At 51.9% G+C, this 19,473-nt stretch overlaps 4 protein-coding genes across 4 annotated transcripts; 2 read left to right on the top strand and 2 right to left on the bottom strand.

The window, feature by feature from the left end:
* Positions 1-4,564: 4,564 nt before the first annotated feature.
* On the bottom strand, positions 4,565-6,496 carry COCSUDRAFT_32916 (EF-hand). The gene is made up of 6 exons (XM_005648455.1): positions 6,338-6,496; positions 6,097-6,160; positions 5,912-5,973; positions 5,714-5,812; positions 5,461-5,615; positions 4,565-5,193 (listed from the first exon to the last, which is right to left on the bottom strand). The coding sequence occupies exons 1-6, from the start codon at positions 6,344-6,346 to the stop codon at positions 5,052-5,054; spliced, it is 531 nt and encodes a 176-aa protein (XP_005648512.1). The 5' UTR covers positions 6,347-6,496; the 3' UTR covers positions 4,565-5,051.
* A 327-nt stretch (positions 6,497-6,823) lies between these two features.
* On the top strand, positions 6,824-8,891 carry COCSUDRAFT_15006 (subunit of the ESCRT-III complex; the record flags this gene model as incomplete). Its single annotated transcript, XM_005648456.1, has 6 exons — positions 6,824-6,860; positions 7,256-7,386; positions 7,493-7,597; positions 7,800-7,982; positions 8,312-8,413; positions 8,754-8,891. 6 exons carry the CDS (start codon positions 6,824-6,826, stop codon positions 8,889-8,891), a joined length of 696 nt encoding a protein of 231 aa, XP_005648513.1.
* A 1,578-nt stretch (positions 8,892-10,469) lies between these two features.
* On the bottom strand, positions 10,470-14,684 carry COCSUDRAFT_14971 (P-loop containing nucleoside triphosphate hydrolase protein; the record flags this gene model as incomplete). The annotated part of the gene is made up of 11 exons (XM_005648457.1): positions 10,470-10,660; positions 10,836-10,968; positions 11,186-11,306; positions 11,566-11,723; positions 12,230-12,365; positions 12,502-12,587; positions 12,763-12,945; positions 13,143-13,241; positions 13,818-14,023; positions 14,329-14,442; positions 14,555-14,684. The coding sequence occupies 11 exons, from the start codon at positions 14,682-14,684 to the stop codon at positions 10,470-10,472; spliced, it is 1,557 nt and encodes a 518-aa protein (XP_005648514.1).
* Positions 14,685-15,584: 900 nt separating this feature from the next.
* Positions 15,585-18,970, top strand: COCSUDRAFT_41304 (CysA protein; the record flags this gene model as incomplete). Its single annotated transcript, XM_005648458.1, has 10 exons — positions 15,585-15,653; positions 16,580-16,697; positions 16,855-16,923; positions 17,085-17,229; positions 17,430-17,596; positions 17,682-17,683; positions 17,889-18,013; positions 18,269-18,443; positions 18,563-18,676; positions 18,833-18,970. The coding sequence occupies 10 exons, from the start codon at positions 15,585-15,587 to the stop codon at positions 18,968-18,970; spliced, it is 1,122 nt and encodes a 373-aa protein (XP_005648515.1).
* Between the last annotated feature and the right edge of the window lie 503 nt (positions 18,971-19,473).

A 19,473-nucleotide genomic window follows, 5' to 3' on the forward strand; every position in this document is an offset into this window, starting at 1 on the left:
TAGCAGGTGAGCTGGCATTAATTTCAGCAGTACAAGTCAGCTATCAGGCAGCAGTGCAACAAGAACAGAGGCCCTCTATCCCTGACAGCATCCCAGCCATGGTCTGAATGATGTTGTGTATTCCTCTGGACCCTGGGGCTTTGAAAACGATAGCGAAGCAATGCACATCAGGGAAGGAGGACGCGGCTGCCCCGGGACCGCACCTGCACGGCGGCTGCCTCGGCGGCGCGCGCGCGGTCGCAGGCGGCCTGGGCGATGTCCGCCTCGTGGCGCAGGTGGCCTGTTTTGGCGCGCAGGGCCTCCTCCTCGCCCTGCGCCGCGCTGAGCTGGCGCCGCGTGTCCCCCAACACCTCCTCCACCCGCCGCAGCTCCGCCATCGCCCGCGACCGCTCCTGCAGATACACATATCCGCATAGATCAGGAGGGATCGACACTTGGCTTCTGACTCCTCATGGGGACGTCTAGAAGACTTTGCCTATATCTGCTTGACACAAGCGCTCTGATTGGAATCTGTTTAATCACAACGGACGCAGTAGACATCAGCGACAAAATATAGGAAATGTCCGTAATGACAGGCAAGGTAGGCCTGCTTAGTGCTTAGCCAGTCATCGTCAACAGCACTTTTGCAACAGCTGCTGCGTGCCCTTGCTTTCAAACAACCCTCCTGCGGCATGGGCCGAGATTATAATTTGAATGCAAGCCGAGGGCGCACCTGCTCGTCCTGGGCGCTGCGGCGGCGCAGTTCGTCTTCGCGCTTGCGGGCAGCGGCCAGTGCGGCGTCCTCGCGCTGAGTCAGCGCGGCCTCGCGCGCGCCCAGGTCGGCAGTCATCCGCGCGCGCGTTTCTTCCAGCGCTCGCATCTGCTCAGCCACCCGCTTCGCCTCCTCCTGCCGTGCACACATGGGAACTTTGTTTGCATTACTACACTAAAATACACTCTCTGAAGACGTTGACATCGCAGGAAAGGGTACTAAACAGCTTTCACTACCCATGGCCCAGTTGCGAAGAGGTCATGACGTGTGCAGCTAGCTTTTGGTACTTACGCTGCCCTGTCACTCCCAAAAAGAGTGATTGACCTCCCAGCCGACAGGAACTGCAAGTGCAATGGGCAGATCATAGCGTCCCCATGTCGGTGCACACCTTGTGGCTGCGCCAGAGCGTCTCGGCCTCGCTGCGGGCGTATTCGGCAGCGGCGGTGGCGCGCGCCATGGCTGCCTCGCGCTCGGCCAGGGCGGCCTCCCTCTGCTCCAGCGCTGAATCCTTCGCGCAGTACTTGGCCGCCGCTGCCTCGCCCGCCTGCAGCCCTGCCTCCCTCTCACGTAGCGCCCGCTCCTTCGCCCGCACCTGCTCAAAGTCACCGCCAAAGCCCCTCAACATCACACATTTCTAGCAGGATGATCTGACTGGTCTTGCATGTTTACTGCCGGGTATTCGGTTGCCATAATGGGCGCTGATTCCAGGAATGAGAGTCATGCAGTACATCAGCCCTGACTAGGCTGAAAATGTGTGATCTGCCTGACCTCCTGACTAAGTCCTAACACAAATAGACATGAAAATAATGTTGCTGCCCTTGGAAACCCTTCACAGACCACTGTGCAAGCTGAGCGGCAACGTGAGGACACCCAAACAGGACCTGAAGAGGTCCTTCTGAAGCGTAAGACTTCTATCTGTATCAAGCTTTGCAGTTGGGTCAAGCCTCAGAATCTTCCAATGCCTGGCACCGGTATCCAGGAAACGTCCAGTGATAGATCTGGCCCATCACCCTCATCCATCTGCTGACTGATAGTGTTGACCTACCCTCCCCCGCAGCCTTTGCATCTGCATCTGGCTTTGCTGTCAGGCAAGCCCTAGAGACCTCCACCCAATCCCACTGCCTGACACTGAAATCGAGGGAGACTGATGTGCTGACAGAGGGAGGCTAACCTGGCCCTCCAGTGCGTCCTCCCGCTCCTGCAGTTGGGCCTCCTTGGCTGCCGCGCGTGCCTCCGCAGCCGCAGCATGCTGGGACTTCTCGTGCCACTCGGCCCGCGCCCGCGCCGCCTCTCGCCGGTCCCGCTCGATGGCCGCCCTCGCCGCGTCCTGCTCGATCTGCACATCAGTACACCGAACTTGAGTGTCACTGTCCATGTTCCGTCTTGACACACATGGGCAGATGCAATACCCACACCATTTGAGGGTCCTCCGGGGCGCAAAGTCCCAAACTTCAACACTCTTGTGCTTGATCTGGAGTCACCATCCACGATCAGTAGCGCCTGGACAGGGACAATCGGGAGCCAGTGCAGCAGCCATTATCACAAGTCCTATAGGCATGGCGGTGGTTGCTTTTGCCGGTGGGTCGTATTGGAGGCAGTTATCACCTGGAAGGCTTCCTCGCGAGCAAAGCGGTCATGCTCTCGCGCAGCGCGCAGTTCGTCCTTCTCCCGCTCGCTCAGTTCTTTGTCCTGCCGATGGGCCCTGTATGCGGCAGGGAAGATCTCACATCTGCACATCTTTGACACCAACAAACCAACTGTATTCCACCACTATGCAAGCTGCTCTCACCCAGAGCTGGGACATCACAGCATGCCAGCACAGAAGTGTTTAGGAAAGGCATGGTAGCGGTGCAATTGCGCACTCTTGCAGCGCAGACAGGCGGCTGCGGGTCAGGTCCAGTTCGGCAGATGCTTCGCGTAGCTCTGCCTGTGCTGTCGAGAGGCCGTCCCTGGCAGAGAGAGCTTCCCGCTCGGCCGCCCTGACCTCCCTTGCCAGCTCCTCTCGCTGCTTTGCCAAGCGCGCCACCTCGGCCTAGTTTCCACATCCACAAGCTCTCAGCTGGCAGGTCTGACTCTGTGGTCTCGATCAGACCTGTCTAGAGCAACACTCCATGCTCCAGAGCATGACATTCTTTCTCTGAAGGCATTTGTGCAACGTAACCATGCAACGCAAGGCAAAATGCTCAACTTGCAGAGTGATTTGCTGGCAATTTTGAGTTCTAAGGGGCCCCACCCGCAGCTCTTCAGCCTCATGCGCATATTTTCTGCGAGTGGTGTCCACCTGTCCCAGCAACAGGTTGGTGGCCTCTGACAGCACGCCCTCCTCCCCTACCATGGCGTGCTCCAGGCTGCTCCCTCTGCTGCTGCTGGCCAGCTCTGCCCCACTCGGCTGCAGCCGTGCCCCAAAAGCATCCCCCCTCTGTGTGCTATCCGAGCCCTGCTGTGCCCCCGGAGTCCTCCCTGCCCTCCCGCCTGGTGGCTGCACCCCTGTCACTGCTGGTATGCTCCATGCCTGCCCTCGCGCTGCCTGCTTCCGCACAAAATACTGTCTTGACTGACATTCTGCAGTGACTATAAGCTTTGAACAGGACGGCCAGTTCCTGTTGCGCTTAGGATGGCCCTAAAATCAAAGGCAGGTAGAGCAACAAGCAAGGATGAGTCCCCGATACGCACAGGTGGAGTGGGTGCAAAGCGCTGCTGCGCCTGCTCCAGCAGAGTGCTGCTCTTCTGCAGTGTGTTGGTTTTCTGTGCACTGCGGGGTGCCTTGGCGCCATATGTCTCCCACTGCAGGAGCACAGGGCCAGCTTAGCCTTCCACTATATAGCAAGATGGTGACGCAGTTATCTACAAGATCCCCACGTTTGGATGGCGTCACCGATTGGTGACATCCTCAACTTAGAAATCGTTCCAAAAAGCAACGTTTGGTCGCTTCGCATGATGTGCTTGTAATTTTCAGCAGACATCCACGTTAACATCCACCGCAGGGTGTACTGTTTTTGGTGGGTCAATGTGTTGGGCTGATTGCTGCATCTATTGTGACGTTAAAATCCTCATCACCTCTGTCTTTGCTTGAACTGAACACAATTGTGCACGGCACCCATTTATATGGGAGTGTTGTGATGTCATCGTTCAAGTTTGATAAACCACCTGAGACTCCAGTCTTTTGAATTTATCCAGTGCTGCCCTCGCAATGTTGGTCTCCTGATTCCCACTCTGCATGTGGACTCGCAAAGAGGTAGCCCGCTGTTATCTTGTTGTACTATTCAGCTATGAAGGATTGTGGATGTCTTTGCTTGAACGCTGGTTATACGTCATTGACTGCAGCTTCACCAAGCTCAATCAACTTATCTGTTAATTTCATCGCGACTCTCGTCTGCATGCATGCAGTTCTCACATTAGTTCGCACGTTGAGTGGCGCCAAACATCTGCCATAACTGTCGAAAGGACATTCATATGCACCGATGGATATGCAGGACGGCATAGCGTCCGCCCAGCTCTTCGGGTCAATGTGCGATGCCCTACGATGCACTCACATGAATAAATAATTCTTGAATTTCCTCGTTTGAACGGACTTTTGGAGAGGCAACGCCGCACACTGGACCTCTCTGCCTGTCAGGAGCGAGAAAGGATAGCTCTGGCATGCAAAGTTTTGCTATCTCATCCTCAGAGGGGAAGCGTCGATGTTGCCGTCAAGAATTTGCAGTGAATACATACCATGAGCATCATATGTAGCAGCCTAGGCCTGCACCGAGTCCGCAAAATATTGATAATCATTTGCATAATTAGGCGTGTAATAGTAATAACATGATCATTGCATAAAGATCTCGTTTCACCAGGCCGGCTTGTCTTACCATATCGTGCAAACGGCAGTCACTGATCACAACATTTTCATTGGATTGCCGAACACAGTGCAAAAGCCATACAGACTCATACAGCTCGGATCTGTATGAGTCAGCATGATGCACTGCGCATCGCCAGAACTTTCAGCAGTAGTTGCAAGGATTCTCTATTGTACACAAGTGAAAGCTGGCTGGTGATGTCAACACTAACTTAAGTCAATCACATAGAAGCATCTCCTAAGGGTACCTGCTAAGAACAGACACCAGCTCCATGTGGCCACTGTTCCAGGTGTTGTTCGTGTAAATCTAGCTGTAAGCCATGGCGACCCATAATGAATATTCCTGCCCTGAACTGGGAGCAGGATGGTGGCACCAGTGTAATGAGCTTCAAAGGCATATCCTGACCCCAACTGTTGCAGGCCCGCGAGTGGCTGTCACAGTTAAATCACTGTCGCTCTCTCTCAGTAGTCTACAGGCATCTCCACCTCCATTCTCAGCTCACTGCCCTCCAGTGCTTTTGCCACATCTTCGAAGGTGAGACCCGCATCCGAGGCATTCGCCTCTTTCAGAGCCATCTCCATAACAAGTTTCACATCCTCCTCCCTGTGCAGACAATGCATGCTGCTTAACAGCGCACTACAGGACATAGGAGAGGACATCATGGATGTCCTCTCCTGTTGCCCAGCAACTTACTATTTCATATGGCTTCATGCTGACAGGATAGGCAGAAGGTGGGGCGTCGAAAATAAGCATGCCACATCAGCTGCCCTCTATAGCTGCTAGACAAGGTAATGCCGACCATGAGATCTCCTTTTTATTAAGTTTGTGGCCATGCTCAGCTTATCACAGGAGAGGGGCCATGGTGCTCACGAGAGGGAGCTGCCAGCGAGCTGGCGAATCATCAGCTCCAAGTCTGCTGGGGACAAGATGCCATCATTGTCGACATCAAAGAGGGAGAAGATCACTCGAAGCTTATCTTCCCTGCTCGCCCGCTTGCTGCTGGCTTTGAGTGCAAGGGCAAACTCCTGCGCACCCACAGGCAGTTGGCCCCTGCTTCAGACACCCAGGACAAGACAGGACAATAGTTGCAGGTATCAAAAGATCATAATTGCAGCGATCATACCTTGAAGTTGACGTGATTGAACATCTGTCCCATCCGGGAATGGAGAGGATTGATACTGAGCTCTGGTATACTGGAGAATTCCTCCGAAGAAATGAAACCCTGGTGCATTGAAACGGTCAGGCAAGGAGACATAGAATGTCCGTTCTCAAATAATCCCTCATGCATGCATGCATGTGCAGGTGAATGGCACTCACGAACCTTCCTGCCCCGATCCAAAGCTCGAAATCTCCTGTAGAGGCCCTCGATCTCAGACTGTGTAACTGCAGAGCACTCAATGTCTTGAGATGTTATACATGTGACCCTTGATCTAGGTCAAAGAGTGCTTCTTTCCTTGGATATTTATGGAAACGTAGGTTCACTGGCAAGTGAATTCAGAGGCTCACATCGACCGTCACAATAGTCCTTCAACTCCTCAACATCGTACTGTGTCAGGCCAAAACTCAAGGCCTGATGCACATGCGACATTTTCAGTTGCAAGTACAGGGTTTCGTGAAAAAAAAAATATTAATTCGTCGCTCAAAAGCTCTGTAGCAACCCATTACTCCAGACTTCATTCACGCTCAATTTGAGTAAGCACCAAATTCAGGATGTAGATAAAAGAACCATTAAATATTGTGTGCAGACCTGCCCCATGCTGCCTCCAATGAGGCCCTTCCCACCGTTTACTTTCCCATTTACGGAGTGATCTCCTTAAGCTCAAAAGATTTTATCTTCCGATGAATGCAGCAACCCACTGCCAAACTCTACTCAGATTTTCCCTTCCAGTGATCGGGCTGATCTTCCACATTCAATTGTTGAATCGAGCATGTAGGATCTGAGAGAGCTAACCCTCCAACAGGAACGCCTTCGGAGACAGATTTTGTCGTTGTCAGTTTCTCCAAGAAGAAATGGAATTCAATTGATGCTAAATCTTACAAAGCAAGATCGTCTGTGAACGTCAGCTGGGTCATTTGTATCTACCACACTGCTCAATTTTTGGCGAGTGGTTACAGGCTTGCAAATTCACGACAGATCGAGCACCTTCAGCGTTCCTTTGATAATTTTGAGACGTGCCTGTCTTGTTTCTGTATAGCATCCAACACTTAATTTCGGCACAGCACAGTAGCCAGGATGAGCTGGCTATTCGGCAAAAAGAAAACCCCAGCAGGTGATGCTCTCTTTTGCCTCGTCAGACATACGCTAGCGCTCTCTACCGTTACTTTCTTGTTCTGCAATCTTTTGAATTCATGTCATTGCCATCCAAGCTGTTCAGATCCGCGAAACATCAGGAAGTCACGAATAGAGAGGTGATGGGAAGCTGACCGTAGCACCTGCTGGAAGCTGACGCCTTCAGCCGATGCTAGACCTTGCCTTCATGTTTGGAGGAGTTACTTTGGCTCCAAAGGTTTGTTTAGGAAATTTCATGTGGGCTGAGGTATCGGAAGCAATATGAAACTTCCCTCCATAGCACTGTCCAGCCAGGACAGGTGGCAGTATTCTCTCTCTCTGCTCTCTACACTGTCAATTGAGCCTGGCTGACAAGACTGTGATATCTTGATGCAGAGCTGCTGCGTGAGAACAAGCGCATGCTGGACAAGGCCATCAGAGATCTTGACAGGGAGAGGGTGGGACTGCAGACACAGGAAAAGAAGCTCGTTGCAGAGATCAAAAAGACCGCCAAACAGGGCCAGATGGTATGCAATTTCACCTTCGGCATGTGCAATCCCTTGAAGCTGATGTCATGCATTCGCAAGCTGTCTACTATTCACGTGGAAGGTGAAGCATGTGTGCTCTCTGCAGGATGCTGTGAAAGTGATGGCAAAGTCTCTGGTGCGCAATAGGCATGCCGTGACCAAAATGTACGGCCTCAAGTCCCAGCTGCAGGCAGTATCCCTGCGGATAGCGGTAAGACATTCTCTTGCTCCCGGCACAGAGCTGGAATGTCATTTTACTGTCTTGGCTTGTGTACTGCACCTGACACCAAGTCAATGCTTGAAAGTGATTCATGCTGCAACCGACACCAAGTCAATGGTTGAGTGTGATTCATGCATGCAATGTTATACAAGTGAGATGGTGCTGAGGGGCAAGCACTGCTGTTGGCATGCAGACGCTGAAGTCCACTCAGGCAATGGCGGATGCAATGCGCGGAGCCACAAAGGCCATGGGCGCCATGAACAAGCAGATGAACCTGCCTGCCCTGACCAAGATCATGCGCGACTTTGAGCGCCAGAACGAGAAGATGGAGATGACCAGCGAGATGATGGGCGATGCTGTGGACGATGCCTTCGAGGTGTGCTGCCCTCTTCTGCTTGTTTGCAAGTTGCATGCACATGTCGAGTGGCTCTGTGCCGCAACACAGAAACCAGTGTTGCAGCGCCCTGAGTGGCCCTTTCTTGTCACAAACCTCTGGCTGTCTGAGGGGCGGTGGCAGGGAGACCGTTCTGCATATGTGCTCTGCAGAAATGTCTTCTTTGCCAATTTTCATCATGTGTTCAGAATTCTCTGACACAGAGGGCCATAAATGCAATGGATGCGTTTACCCTCTTGCACAGCTGGGCAATGGAGTCCTGCTGTTCTGCACTGAATTATACTGAATTGTTTTGTTTGTGTCACTTCCAGGGAGATGAGGAGGAAGAGGAGACAGACAACCTGGTGAACCAGGTCCTGGATGAGATTGGCATCAACCTCGACGAGCAGATGGTTGCCGCCCCTGGCCAGAAAGTGCAGGTGTGCGACCATATCTCCCTTTCCATATTCAATCCCCTGGTAGCATGCAGGCCTGCATGCCAAACACATCTATATTTGACAGGGCCATGGGCACACTCTGACCCCCAATAACATACAAGCTCAAGCTGATTTGTGGCTGCCCCCAAGCTGCCTGAATGCATGCCACATTGAAGCCTACATTGTCTTGCAACTCATGTGTCTGGTGCCTCCAGAGACCAGATGACCTGCTATCCCTGAAGGCAACTAAATTCATAAAGCCAGGGTGCGCAGCTGGCCTGCCTCGGTCTAGCAATTTGCCTGATGTGGTTGTGGGGTGCAGGTGGCGAGTGCACAGGCAGCAGAACCGCAGGCAGAGGCCATGGGTGCTGGCGCGGGTGGCGGCCCCGGTGAAGGATCTCACGCGCCGCCGCCAGCTGGCGATGGAATAGACCAGGACCTCCAAGCGCGCCTGGACAACCTGAGGAAGACCTAGGATCGGAAAATTTCCTCTAGCGACTGGTTTCTTGTTACACTTGTAAAAGGCTTGTACGTTTACACAGAAAAGCATCTTTGTGGCTGGGCTTAAGGAAGCGATGTACTCCATAAATGTCAGACTGCACAGTCCAATGGCTTTGTCAAACAATGTTAACGTCTGCCTTCCTGCCCAGTGATCATGATATAAGCAATCCTCAAGGTAAAGGACTTGCAATTTCATTTGCCTGAAGTAAATCAAAGCTTTCCAAAATGCCATTTATGTGCCTTTAGATCCACTCATGACAGATGAATGCACCATCCAAAAAAAGTTCAATTGTCATGCCTGCACTATTAGAGGGCCCTGCTGACATTTGGCCACATGTGCATGTACATGTACCGACTAGCTTTATTTTACAAGCATTACATGTGCCCTTGCATAGCATTGCAGTGACTATTTTTGCATTTGCGCACTACTGGTGGCACAAAGGACTGCCTGCATGATCTGCAGCTGCATCAACCGCTTGCCAAGACATGCGGCACAGCATACATGCTGTCAGCATGCTCAAAAACAGCGCGCTATCAACTAGTCTTCACTGATCAGAGAGTGAGTCAACAGAAGTAAAAAGTGCGTAAAAGCTTCACAATTTACGACACCTTGACACGCATTTGATTTGGTTCACATGTGCTGCAATCTCAAGGACGTCCGTTGACAGATATCGTAAATGGTCTTATAAAATCTAATCAGACAACTTCAAATGTGCAAGACACGTCTGCGCACCCCTAGTGTACAGCATTCAAAGTACACACAGCAACACTCCTGGATCTTTTGGTCAGTCCACAAAAAAATCATGACAGATTCTTTTGGTACAGCTGCTGACAGCTGACATGCCAAAGTGTTACAACAGCAGTTATGTCACCAGCAGTGCGTTGTGAGGGTCGACATTCCTTGTGCCGTTGAGGCCAGCATACATTGACGCTACCGCTTCTGGTGCTTCAAGAATACCAATGCCTGCACAGACCACACCTCTCTCATTATCGCATCCCCCTCTCCAAGCCCATCTCAGATCAGCAGCTTATGTAATTCAACCAGGGCAGCCCTGTACCCCTGCCCTCATTTGTTAAGGTCTGCAAGGACAGCATGCTTGGTGACACTTCATAAGCTCAAGCACTAGCTGGAGGGGATGAGGGCTCACCAGGTAAGCAACAAAGAAGAAGAAGACAAATGTCAGGGCGGAGTAGGCCAGGAAGGCCCATTCAGAGATGCCGTTGAGGCTGTAGTACTCCAGGACGCCAACGTTGTTGTAGATCTTCAAGTCATTGTCCTTGTACTGGTTGATCATGGCTGCCCCCCAGCCATACCACATCCAGTTGATGTACCCAAACCTGCGCATACACCCTTGCGCTGTTTGGCACGCTGATGCAAGAAATCATATCAAATTTTGGAGGGTGCCCTGCACTTCCTCCACAAGACAAGGGCAGGATGTGGATGTCGACAAAAGAATTGCAGGCTTACCAAAATTGAATCAACAGGACGCCAGCAGGTGCATGCATCTTGAATTCACATCCTGAACATAGCCCTTGCTTTGCAAAGAGTACACTAGTGACGAATATCGAGGATGGAGATGGCATCAAGTTGCATGTGAGGGGCGCACCAAATCCAGTATCTGGGGATGTCCACCCAACGCAGCAAGAAGCCGGCAGCAAAGAGCAGCGCGGTGGGGTAAGTCAGCAGCACGGCATTCGCAATGTCCATGTTGGGCGACACTGCCGCAGTTGCATACGCAAATGCTGCACAGGCATGTCACAGAGTTTTGTTACATTCCCGAACACATTGGCTGTGCCGCAGATTGCATATGTGGTGCAGGAATGAGCCCGTCGGAGATTGTATATGGCATGCGCATGCGCCCAGAAAGAGTGATCACTGGAATGGATATATGGGCATGCAAGGATGTGAAGTAGTCACCTATGCCGTCTGCAAGCGACACTAGCCACACCAGCCACACAATGAAAAAGGAGCCCTGCAGCTTGCAAAGGTAGTAGACGGGCAAGCTGAATGCTATGCTCATCAGAAACGCCATGAAGAGCTCCTCTATCATCTGCATCACCCCAAATTCTCATCATCAATCAGGTTCATGCACGCATGAACAACATCTGCCGCACCTGCCCTGTTTCACTCAGGAGTCTTACGCCAGGACCTCTGCGTTCAACTCAAACAGCAACCTTTTCAGCATGGACATGAGACTGCAACCTCCAGTGCATGTACAGGTGTGCATGCATCCTCCAGTAGCAGAGTTCTGCAGGCTGTGGGCGCACCTTGTACATAAGATAGGTAAGGGGGCTGTACAGACCGTCACTCATTTCTCGCACATAGACCGGCCGCTCCATGACAATGGCTGGCAAGTAGGGGCCCGCCCCATACGCTGGCAGAATCACCCTGCGCAGCACATTGCTACTCACTATTGACAGCCTCCTTTTGAGCCTGAACATCCCTGCCTAACCCCTCGCCACAGACGAGCCATGCAGAGCCATTGGGAACATAGTCTTGCAGGAACTTCCAAGCTCAACGCATTCATCTGCAATTCCTTTTGCGTGGATGGCCTCATATGGGGTCTGGCACCGCCACAGCGCACTTGAACTTTCATAATGTATAATAACGCGTTACTGTGCACCACTTGGAAGGTGAGGAGTCGCACCACATGAAGAGCAGGCCGGCAATGTTAGGTGCGTTCTCGGCAGTGTTATTGGCGCCGACCCAGAGGTAGAAGGTGGCAGTCAGGAAGGTGAAGCAGGTCTTGTCAAAGAGCCGGCCAAAGAGGTAGAGCCAGCAGCGGTAGTTGTTGGCCGTGCGGTACTTGAGCATCACCCACAGGCCCAGCCACATCGGCGTCATTGTGCCTGTCCTCGTCGCCAGCGCCTGCACGCGTATGCACCCCTTAGGTGAACCCCGTAGGTGAGCAGAGTAGAATTTATTTAGAATGGGATCCCGTGAGGGTAGATAGTATTTTATCGGCAACGCAAGGGACCACGATTTCCAAATGCGTGCTGTTCTGAATAGCCATCTGCAAGCAAATGGATTTGCGTCATTGGGATTTGGCGTTTCATTGAGCTTTGCCGTCAGCTGCCTCAGAAATCAGCACCTCTTCTTACTTCTCCACCTGCTCATTTAGTGCCTCTCTTGCTGCTTGAGTTCTTTTTCTTTTCTCCTGATCAATGTTTTTCTAACCCCAGAGAATGAGACCCGAGACTCAATAAAGTCTCCATTTCTGGGCTTGAAGGTGCCAATGACATGGTTCACTAAGAGGCCGGTGTCAAAAAGCAGCCGGTGTCAAAAAGCAGGAAAGGAGAAGGATTGGGAACATACTGAATAGAAATGGCTGCAGCATAAGGCATTACAAAAGGCCCACATACCTTCAGCGTGGCCTTAGAGACATTGTTGCACTCTGCTTCGACGAGCGCCGCCACCTCTACATCCGTCTGCTTCCTCTGCTGCGAGCTGCAGCGTCAAAACAGATACTTAGTGTGAGCACCTCTGCATTAATCCAGCTTCAGGCTGAGCAGTCATGGCAGCAATCACTGCACGATGGTAATTTGTTCCTCATGTGCCAGTGTGGCATGGGAAGAGCGCGCACTCTCTGTACACGGCGGTGAATTTGTCGGAGCCCTGGCGGTCAGCATCGGTGGTGATGTCCACAATCCACTCAGCCAAATTCTCATTCTCCCCCTTCTTTCTAATCTGCACGACCACAGCTGCAGTTCAAGGCCACTCATCTTCTCAAGCGCACTCAATCAGCGCCAGGCGACGGGTTGATTTGTAGGCTAGAGGCCTTGAGCTGAATTGTTCAGAACAAAATCGAGGTAATGCCGCCAGGGTGAGATGTAAAATTTCCTACCTTTTCAAAGTGATTGTAGAAGTAGTCAATGGCGGGCTGGCCATTGAGGCCAAAGTAGGCGGTGCGGCCGCGCTGCATTATTAGCGCGCGGTCAAAGAGGGTGAATGTGTGGGGCGGGGGGCAGTGAATTGTTGCGCAGATTGTGATCCCCCGCTTGCACAGACCCCTCACGACAGTCATCACCTGCAATGACAGTGCACTCTCTCAACTCCCGCTCACGATTAAGCCAGGAGCAAAGACTCTCACCCTTTGAGTGACCAGAAGAGTGGACGCAACCCTATTTTTAGAAGAACATGAGGCCACAATGCACATATGTCACCAAGGAGAGTGCGAGTGGCATTGCAGGAGGCAGGCATGGAGAAACGGGATAAGGTACCCACTTCATGGGCTGTGTAGGAGTCCAGGCCAGAGGTGGGCTCGTCCAGGAACAGCACTCGTGGATGGGTGATCAGGGCAATGCCAATGTTTGTCCGCTTGGCCTGCACTCACCAATATACACAAGCTAAAGCCCTGCCCAGGAAGGCGCAGAATGCTGATTCTCTGTCACATGCCCTTCCACTGCACGCACCAAGAGAGTATCCTGCATTCTAGCCACCTAAACAAGATCAAGCAGACATACAACGCCCTTGTTGCACCCTCTGGTAGATACTCAAATTTGTTCAGGCGAAATTGCCAATCGCGTGGAGCACCCACAAAGAGCTTTCAGGATCAAAACGACACTTCCCCTCCAGCGCCTGCCTCTCAGGTACGCCACATGGCAGCTTCGCATGTCAGTATGGTGAGAGAGCCCCTTTCATTGCGTAAGTGTTGAACACGATCCAGAAGCAGGGGCGATGATAAAACAGTGTCTGTGGCCGCGCCAGCCGATTTAGCTGAAACCGTGCACCATTGAACGCGCTCCAGAAGTGGAGGGCAATAGCACATACAAACTTTGGGGCCGCGCCGCTGAAACCGCGCACTCTCAGGATCAAAGCGACACTTTCCCTACAACGCCTGCCTCTCAGGAACGCCACATGGCAGCTTGATATCTGAGCAAGAGAGCCAAGATCCCGCACCTGGCCGCCGGAGATGCCGCGTGCGAGGGTGTCGCCGATGAGCGTGCCAGAGCAGCCCTGCAGCGCCAGGAGCTCGAGCAGCTGGTCCACGCGCGCGCGCTTCTTGGACAGCGGCTCGCTCATCTCGCACTTGAGCTCCGCCGTGTACAGCAGCATCTCGCGCACCGTCAGCTCCGGCAGCAGCGTGTCAAACTGCTCCACGTAGCCTGCCGCCGCCACATCAAAACAATGCATCTTGAAACGCCTGTCTTCACTCCTTTCCTGCCAGCCTTCAGCGCCCAGTGGGGCCTCTGCTAGCTGGAGACTGTCTGGATGTTACGGATGCCTCCACAAGGCGTCAACTCAGCGCTTGGCATGCGCCACTGCATGCAGCAATGGCAGTGGGTGGGACTGAAGAGTTTTGGGTGTGCCTATTACACACCATATATGTTTCACATTGCGGGATATATTGTCCTTTGTGGAGAAAGAATCTCCAGGAGGGCTTCAGTAGACTCAGCGGCAAAGGTGTCACCTGTGTAGCGTCGCAGGAAGGCTCGCGTCGGCTGCACTCCCGAGAACAGGATGTCTCCCTTCTGCTCGCCCATGGTCTTTCTGCCGGCCAGCAGATCCAGCAGGGTGGATTTGCCTGCATGCCAGGGACTCTCAAAAAGCTGCTACTTGACTTGACAACCTACTTCTTGACTTGATGCAAGGCTAAATTCACCTCAGAAAGCTGTAGGAAGTTGGACAAGACATACCGGACCCACTGGGGCCCATGACAGCTGCCATCTCGCCAGGATTGAAGTAGCCAGAGACGCCATGCAGGATGGAGATCTTCTCCTTTTTGTTTGCCTGATTCCTCACTATGTAGTATACATCCTGGTGCATCTCATGAACACCGTCAGTCATCCAACGATAAAATTAAGGTGATGATTGTCCCTATGGTGGCAAACCTCAGAATGAAAGCATGGCGTTGTTCTTGACATCAGTTGAGGAATTCATGGGCAACAAATGCAGATGCAAGGCGTACCTGAAAGGTGACATGCATGCCGTGACCCTCCTTGTTGGTCAGCTGCCATGATTCGGTCTTTCGCATGCCACCCGGTGCTGAACTCGCCTCCACATCCTCCCCAACTTTGACTGCTGCAGCGGCCTCAGCACTCGACAGATCCACGATCGCATCGCCATACACGTTCTCCTTGAACTGGAGAGGAGGAAGGGGGGTGGCTTTTGCACCCATCACTCCGGATCAACCTGACCAGCCTGCGACACATGGCAGTACGCAACTATCACCACCAATTGCAGTGTTTCCTAGCCTGGAATATCACTGCTTACCAAAGAACTTGCCAGACTTGCCAAATATGGCACCCAGCCAGCCACGCAGAAGTACAGGGTGTGGCAATGTGGCCGCAATGTCTTGCCTAAGGAAGTCAAGTCGTATCAATATTGTATTCCAAGGATCTGTGCACGAATGAGTGCTAATAAAAGCTCAGGATCCTGCCAGACTTGGAGTTTCCGCTTACATGCATTTGTTCCAACTACGAGAAGGTTAGGCAGCAACGTTCAGATTTTAATATTTTGGTCTCTGATAACACTGAATTTTGGAATTATTTGACCCAAACATCAAGAAAAATAAGCCGCACGCACCTAGTCGTGGTCAGGTAGTCCGGCAGTGCCCTCTTCCTTCGTCCAGCGCCTTCGTATCGCCGTCGTGATCAAGAAAGATGCAAATTATAATACAAGAGAATACACCTGTGAAGTAGATCACGAAATTGGGAGGTATACGTAATGCTGGGACGGCCGATCGTTAAGCTGCTTTCGAGAGCCATCAAAGCGTGTTGCCTACTTTGGCCTTCGGTGAGCTACGCACCAAGGATGAACACACTCCGCTGGATCTCTTCGAACACGACCATTTCTGTGATGGATGGCTCTTCGGTTGCTTAATGCAGGTGATACAATTAGTGTGCAGCAATAATAGTGTGGAGGCAGCCCGTCATCCTTTCCAGATTCAGTGAATATTCTTTCCCTGTTGTCAGTTGAAAGGCTTCTGTATATCATGATCATTATAGATGGATGACATGCCATCTTATGACCCATGACTATTTTGTTGTTGTCTCCCGCTTGATCCTCTGCTGCGGCTGAGTAGCGGCATGCAAGCCTAAGCATCGCTATTCTGACAATATCTACTCCCCCCTTCTATTGGATAAAGGGAGCTATGGGAAGTCTACCGGTGTTTTCTGCTCGAACGAAGCCTTCAGGGCAGCAGCAGCAGATGATGCTGAAGCACCTAGGCTTGCGTCTGGCCTGCCCTGCACAACTTCAGCGGCCAGCAAGATCAAGGTAAGAAGCCTTACCAGTCAAATCCGTTGTGTTCCTGATTTCTGTCACGATACAGCAGCAGCCAACCAGGGCGCCCTGTGTGCCAGGAGGAGATCTGAGGCCTGCCAAGCACAGAGCACGGCAGCTGCTGCCGAGGAGGTAAGCCGGTTAGATATTTCTGTACTGGGTCCTTCACAGCTTTCAAGGTAACGGGAAAGCTAGGCATCGCGAGGCATTGAATATCAGTTCTTTGCTTGGCACAGGCTACAACATCCAGCCCTTCTATTGCACTGGAGACTGCTTCCACTTTGGGTGTGAATGCTGTGCGTCCATCGATTTCTATGTCTGGGAGCAAAGGAGTTGGTGTCAAGGTATGCGCAAATTCAATCTTATCCATTACAGATGCATTACTGCAGCATACAATCATTGCCAGACTTTAAAAGGGTTATTTGTTGTGTGATCAGGTGGTGGGGGTCCGAAAGGAGTACAAAACCAGGGGTGGAACTTATGTAGGAGCTGATGGCATAGACTTGGAAATACAGGCAGGGAAGATGACAGCATTATTAGGTCCTTCTGGCTCAGGTGAAGCGCAATAAATCTCCAGGGTCAGTTGGTTTATATCTGATGGGTTTATATCTTTGGGGACAATGGTGAATGGTTCTCGCTCGCTCTTTTTTACTTTACAAGAACACTGTGCATGTCACTATGTTCTGCCTCACGCCATTACTGTTATGTGCAGGGAAAACCACGCTCTTGCGGCTCATCTCAGGCTTGGAGGAGCTTACAGAAGGCAGGATTTTCTTTGACGGTGGGCCTCTTTTTTACACCCACTCTGGAGCCATGCCCTGATGTAGAATGTGTCTTCACCCGTGTATGTCACTGGCTATCCTCCAGCATTGAGCCTTAAACTCTGCAGCATCCGTTGACATCACTGACTATCATCCAGCCAACAATTTTGGGTGTGAGCAGATGAGGACGCGACAGAGCTGGCGGTGCAGGAGCGGCAGATAGGCTTTGTGTTCCAGAGCTACGCGCTGTTCAAGCACATGACCATCGCCCAGAACATTGCTTTTGGGCCGCGCATCCGCCGCATGGGCATCGACATTGAACAGCGGTGCAAATTCTGCCATCCCTCACAGCCCTCTATAATCCCGTACATTTATTTTCTCATACCAGTGCCTCAACCCAGCACTGGCGGCCTGTGTCAAATCATGCCCTATCCATGCGCAGTCAACCTTGACGACGAGGAGATGTTTAAAGCTGGCTCCTGGCATACATGCTTGCCTGACTGGGTGTGTGACTGCGTGATGGCAGGGTGAATGAGCTGCTGGAGCTCATAGAGCTGCCCGGCTTGGGCCACAGGCACCCTCCGCAGCTGTCCGGCGGCCAGCGGCAGCGAGTGGCGCTTGCGCGAGCCCTGGCCTCCAACCCACGCCTTCTACTGCTGGACGAGCCCTTCGGCGCCCTAGATCCCATGGCAAGTCACCTGTCCTGTGCACTTCCATGCAATGATCTTGCTGGTCAAAAATGGGTTATTGCCAATTCCTTGTAAGTGTGTTGGGTGAGGAGTGGGTGCACAAGCGTACACACCCGCTCCTAAACAATCACTAAGGATGGGCAAAATCCTGTCAAGGACCATCATGATCATTGCATGGAATTAATGCATCCACTGCTGGCTGTGAATAAAAATGCTCTGTGTGCCGAAAGCAACACTGAGTGATCTTGTCGCTTCAGGCGGACAGTTGTTGATGAGTTGACTCTGGCCATATGCAGATCCGGAAGTCGGTGCGCAAGGGGCTGAAGGACATCATAGACAAGGTGGGCGTCACCAGCATCCTGGTCACCCACGACCAGGAGGAGGCCTTCGACCTGGCAGACCAGATTGTCATCTTCAACAGGTGCCTCCTTTTTATGCTATAATTACTTATTCCTTATTTTTCATAAGTATCAGATCCACCAACCGCACATGGCACACAGTCACTGCATCGTTTTCTAGCTTCAGCCGAGAGAGACCAGGGGGGACTGAGTTTTCTCATTGAAAATTGCAAGTGCTTTGTTGCGGGCATGGCGTGCTGCTTTCAGTGCACGTTGACACCGAGAGGGGAATGCGGGTTGCAAGATCTCTATTTAATTATACTGCGGCACGTGTGCAGGGGGAAGGTGGTCCAAGTGGGAGACAGGGACCAGATACGCCGGTCACCGGCGACGCCGTTCGTGCTGAATTTCATAGATGACGTCAACCAGCTGCCCTCCAACTGCCAATTCGTCAAGCGCATGGGCCTGAAGGCTGACAAGCCCCTGGTCATGTGCAGACCCAGCAGGGTGGAGGTACTCTACTCTCTCATTGCACCATGTCTACTTTATTCAATGTTCTTGATTTTAATGTTGCAATCTAATGAGACCCTTACGCAAAATTTGGCTGACTGGAAGATGCATCCTGAATGCAGGTGTCAGCTACGCCTCCAACTGAATATGGCCAGAAATTCGCGCCGGCAATCGTGGTGGATAGAATAGACATTGGGTCCATGATCAAGTACATACTGAGGTTTGATGATGGTGTGGTGAGTGTTCCTGACCACCTTCACCTCGATGCTCAACAGTCATATATAATGCAGCCCTCGCATTTGTACCCCAAAGATCCCTCCCACACAGACATCTCTCAATAGAAGCTCCTATGACTATTGACACAGAGCATTCAATGCCTTGGTGCTGTGCAGGTAATAGAGATGCATCTGCAAGGCGAGGAGCATGAAAGAGAGCAGGCATTCGACCTGCAGCAGCGAGTGTTTGTGCATGTGAATGCAGAGTTGTTCTGGCCCTTCACGCCAGACGAGGTCAGCAGCGCTCTCTTGTGAGCATGCTTGAACGGGTGCATCACACCAGTGCGACTGCTGGCAGGACATAAGGCAATCAGCTATGCCCTGATCAAGCGCACTCTGTGCACAATTCTTTGTCAATTCTGTCACATTTTGTCACATGGTATGGGTAGAGAATGAGCTGTCACATGAAAGGTTGCCAATGCTGTTGAGTTGCTGTACTTTATTGCTTTGTATTGCATGGTTCTGAATAACAGACATTGTCCGCTCTAGCAACGCTGGGACATTGCGCTCATGCAAACTCCGAAGAACTCTTCGAATCATCAATGTGTTGATAACTGACTGCTGTACTAAAACATGATACAGATGCCTGTGGCAAATTCAGCCAGAGAGGAGTGCACTGCTGGTCCTGTTCTGCTTGCCACAGAGACTAGTTCACAGAGTTCCGCGCGATGCCATTCAACCCTTGGGTCACATACAGCTCCAAAACAGTTGTGTTCAGCATATAATTAGACGGACAGGACCCTCAAGATTGCCGCAGG

This window comes from Coccomyxa subellipsoidea (assembly GCF_000258705.1).
Source record: "Coccomyxa subellipsoidea C-169, whole genome shotgun sequence".
In the NCBI taxonomy this organism is placed as follows: Eukaryota; Viridiplantae; Chlorophyta; class Trebouxiophyceae; family Coccomyxaceae; genus Coccomyxa; species Coccomyxa subellipsoidea.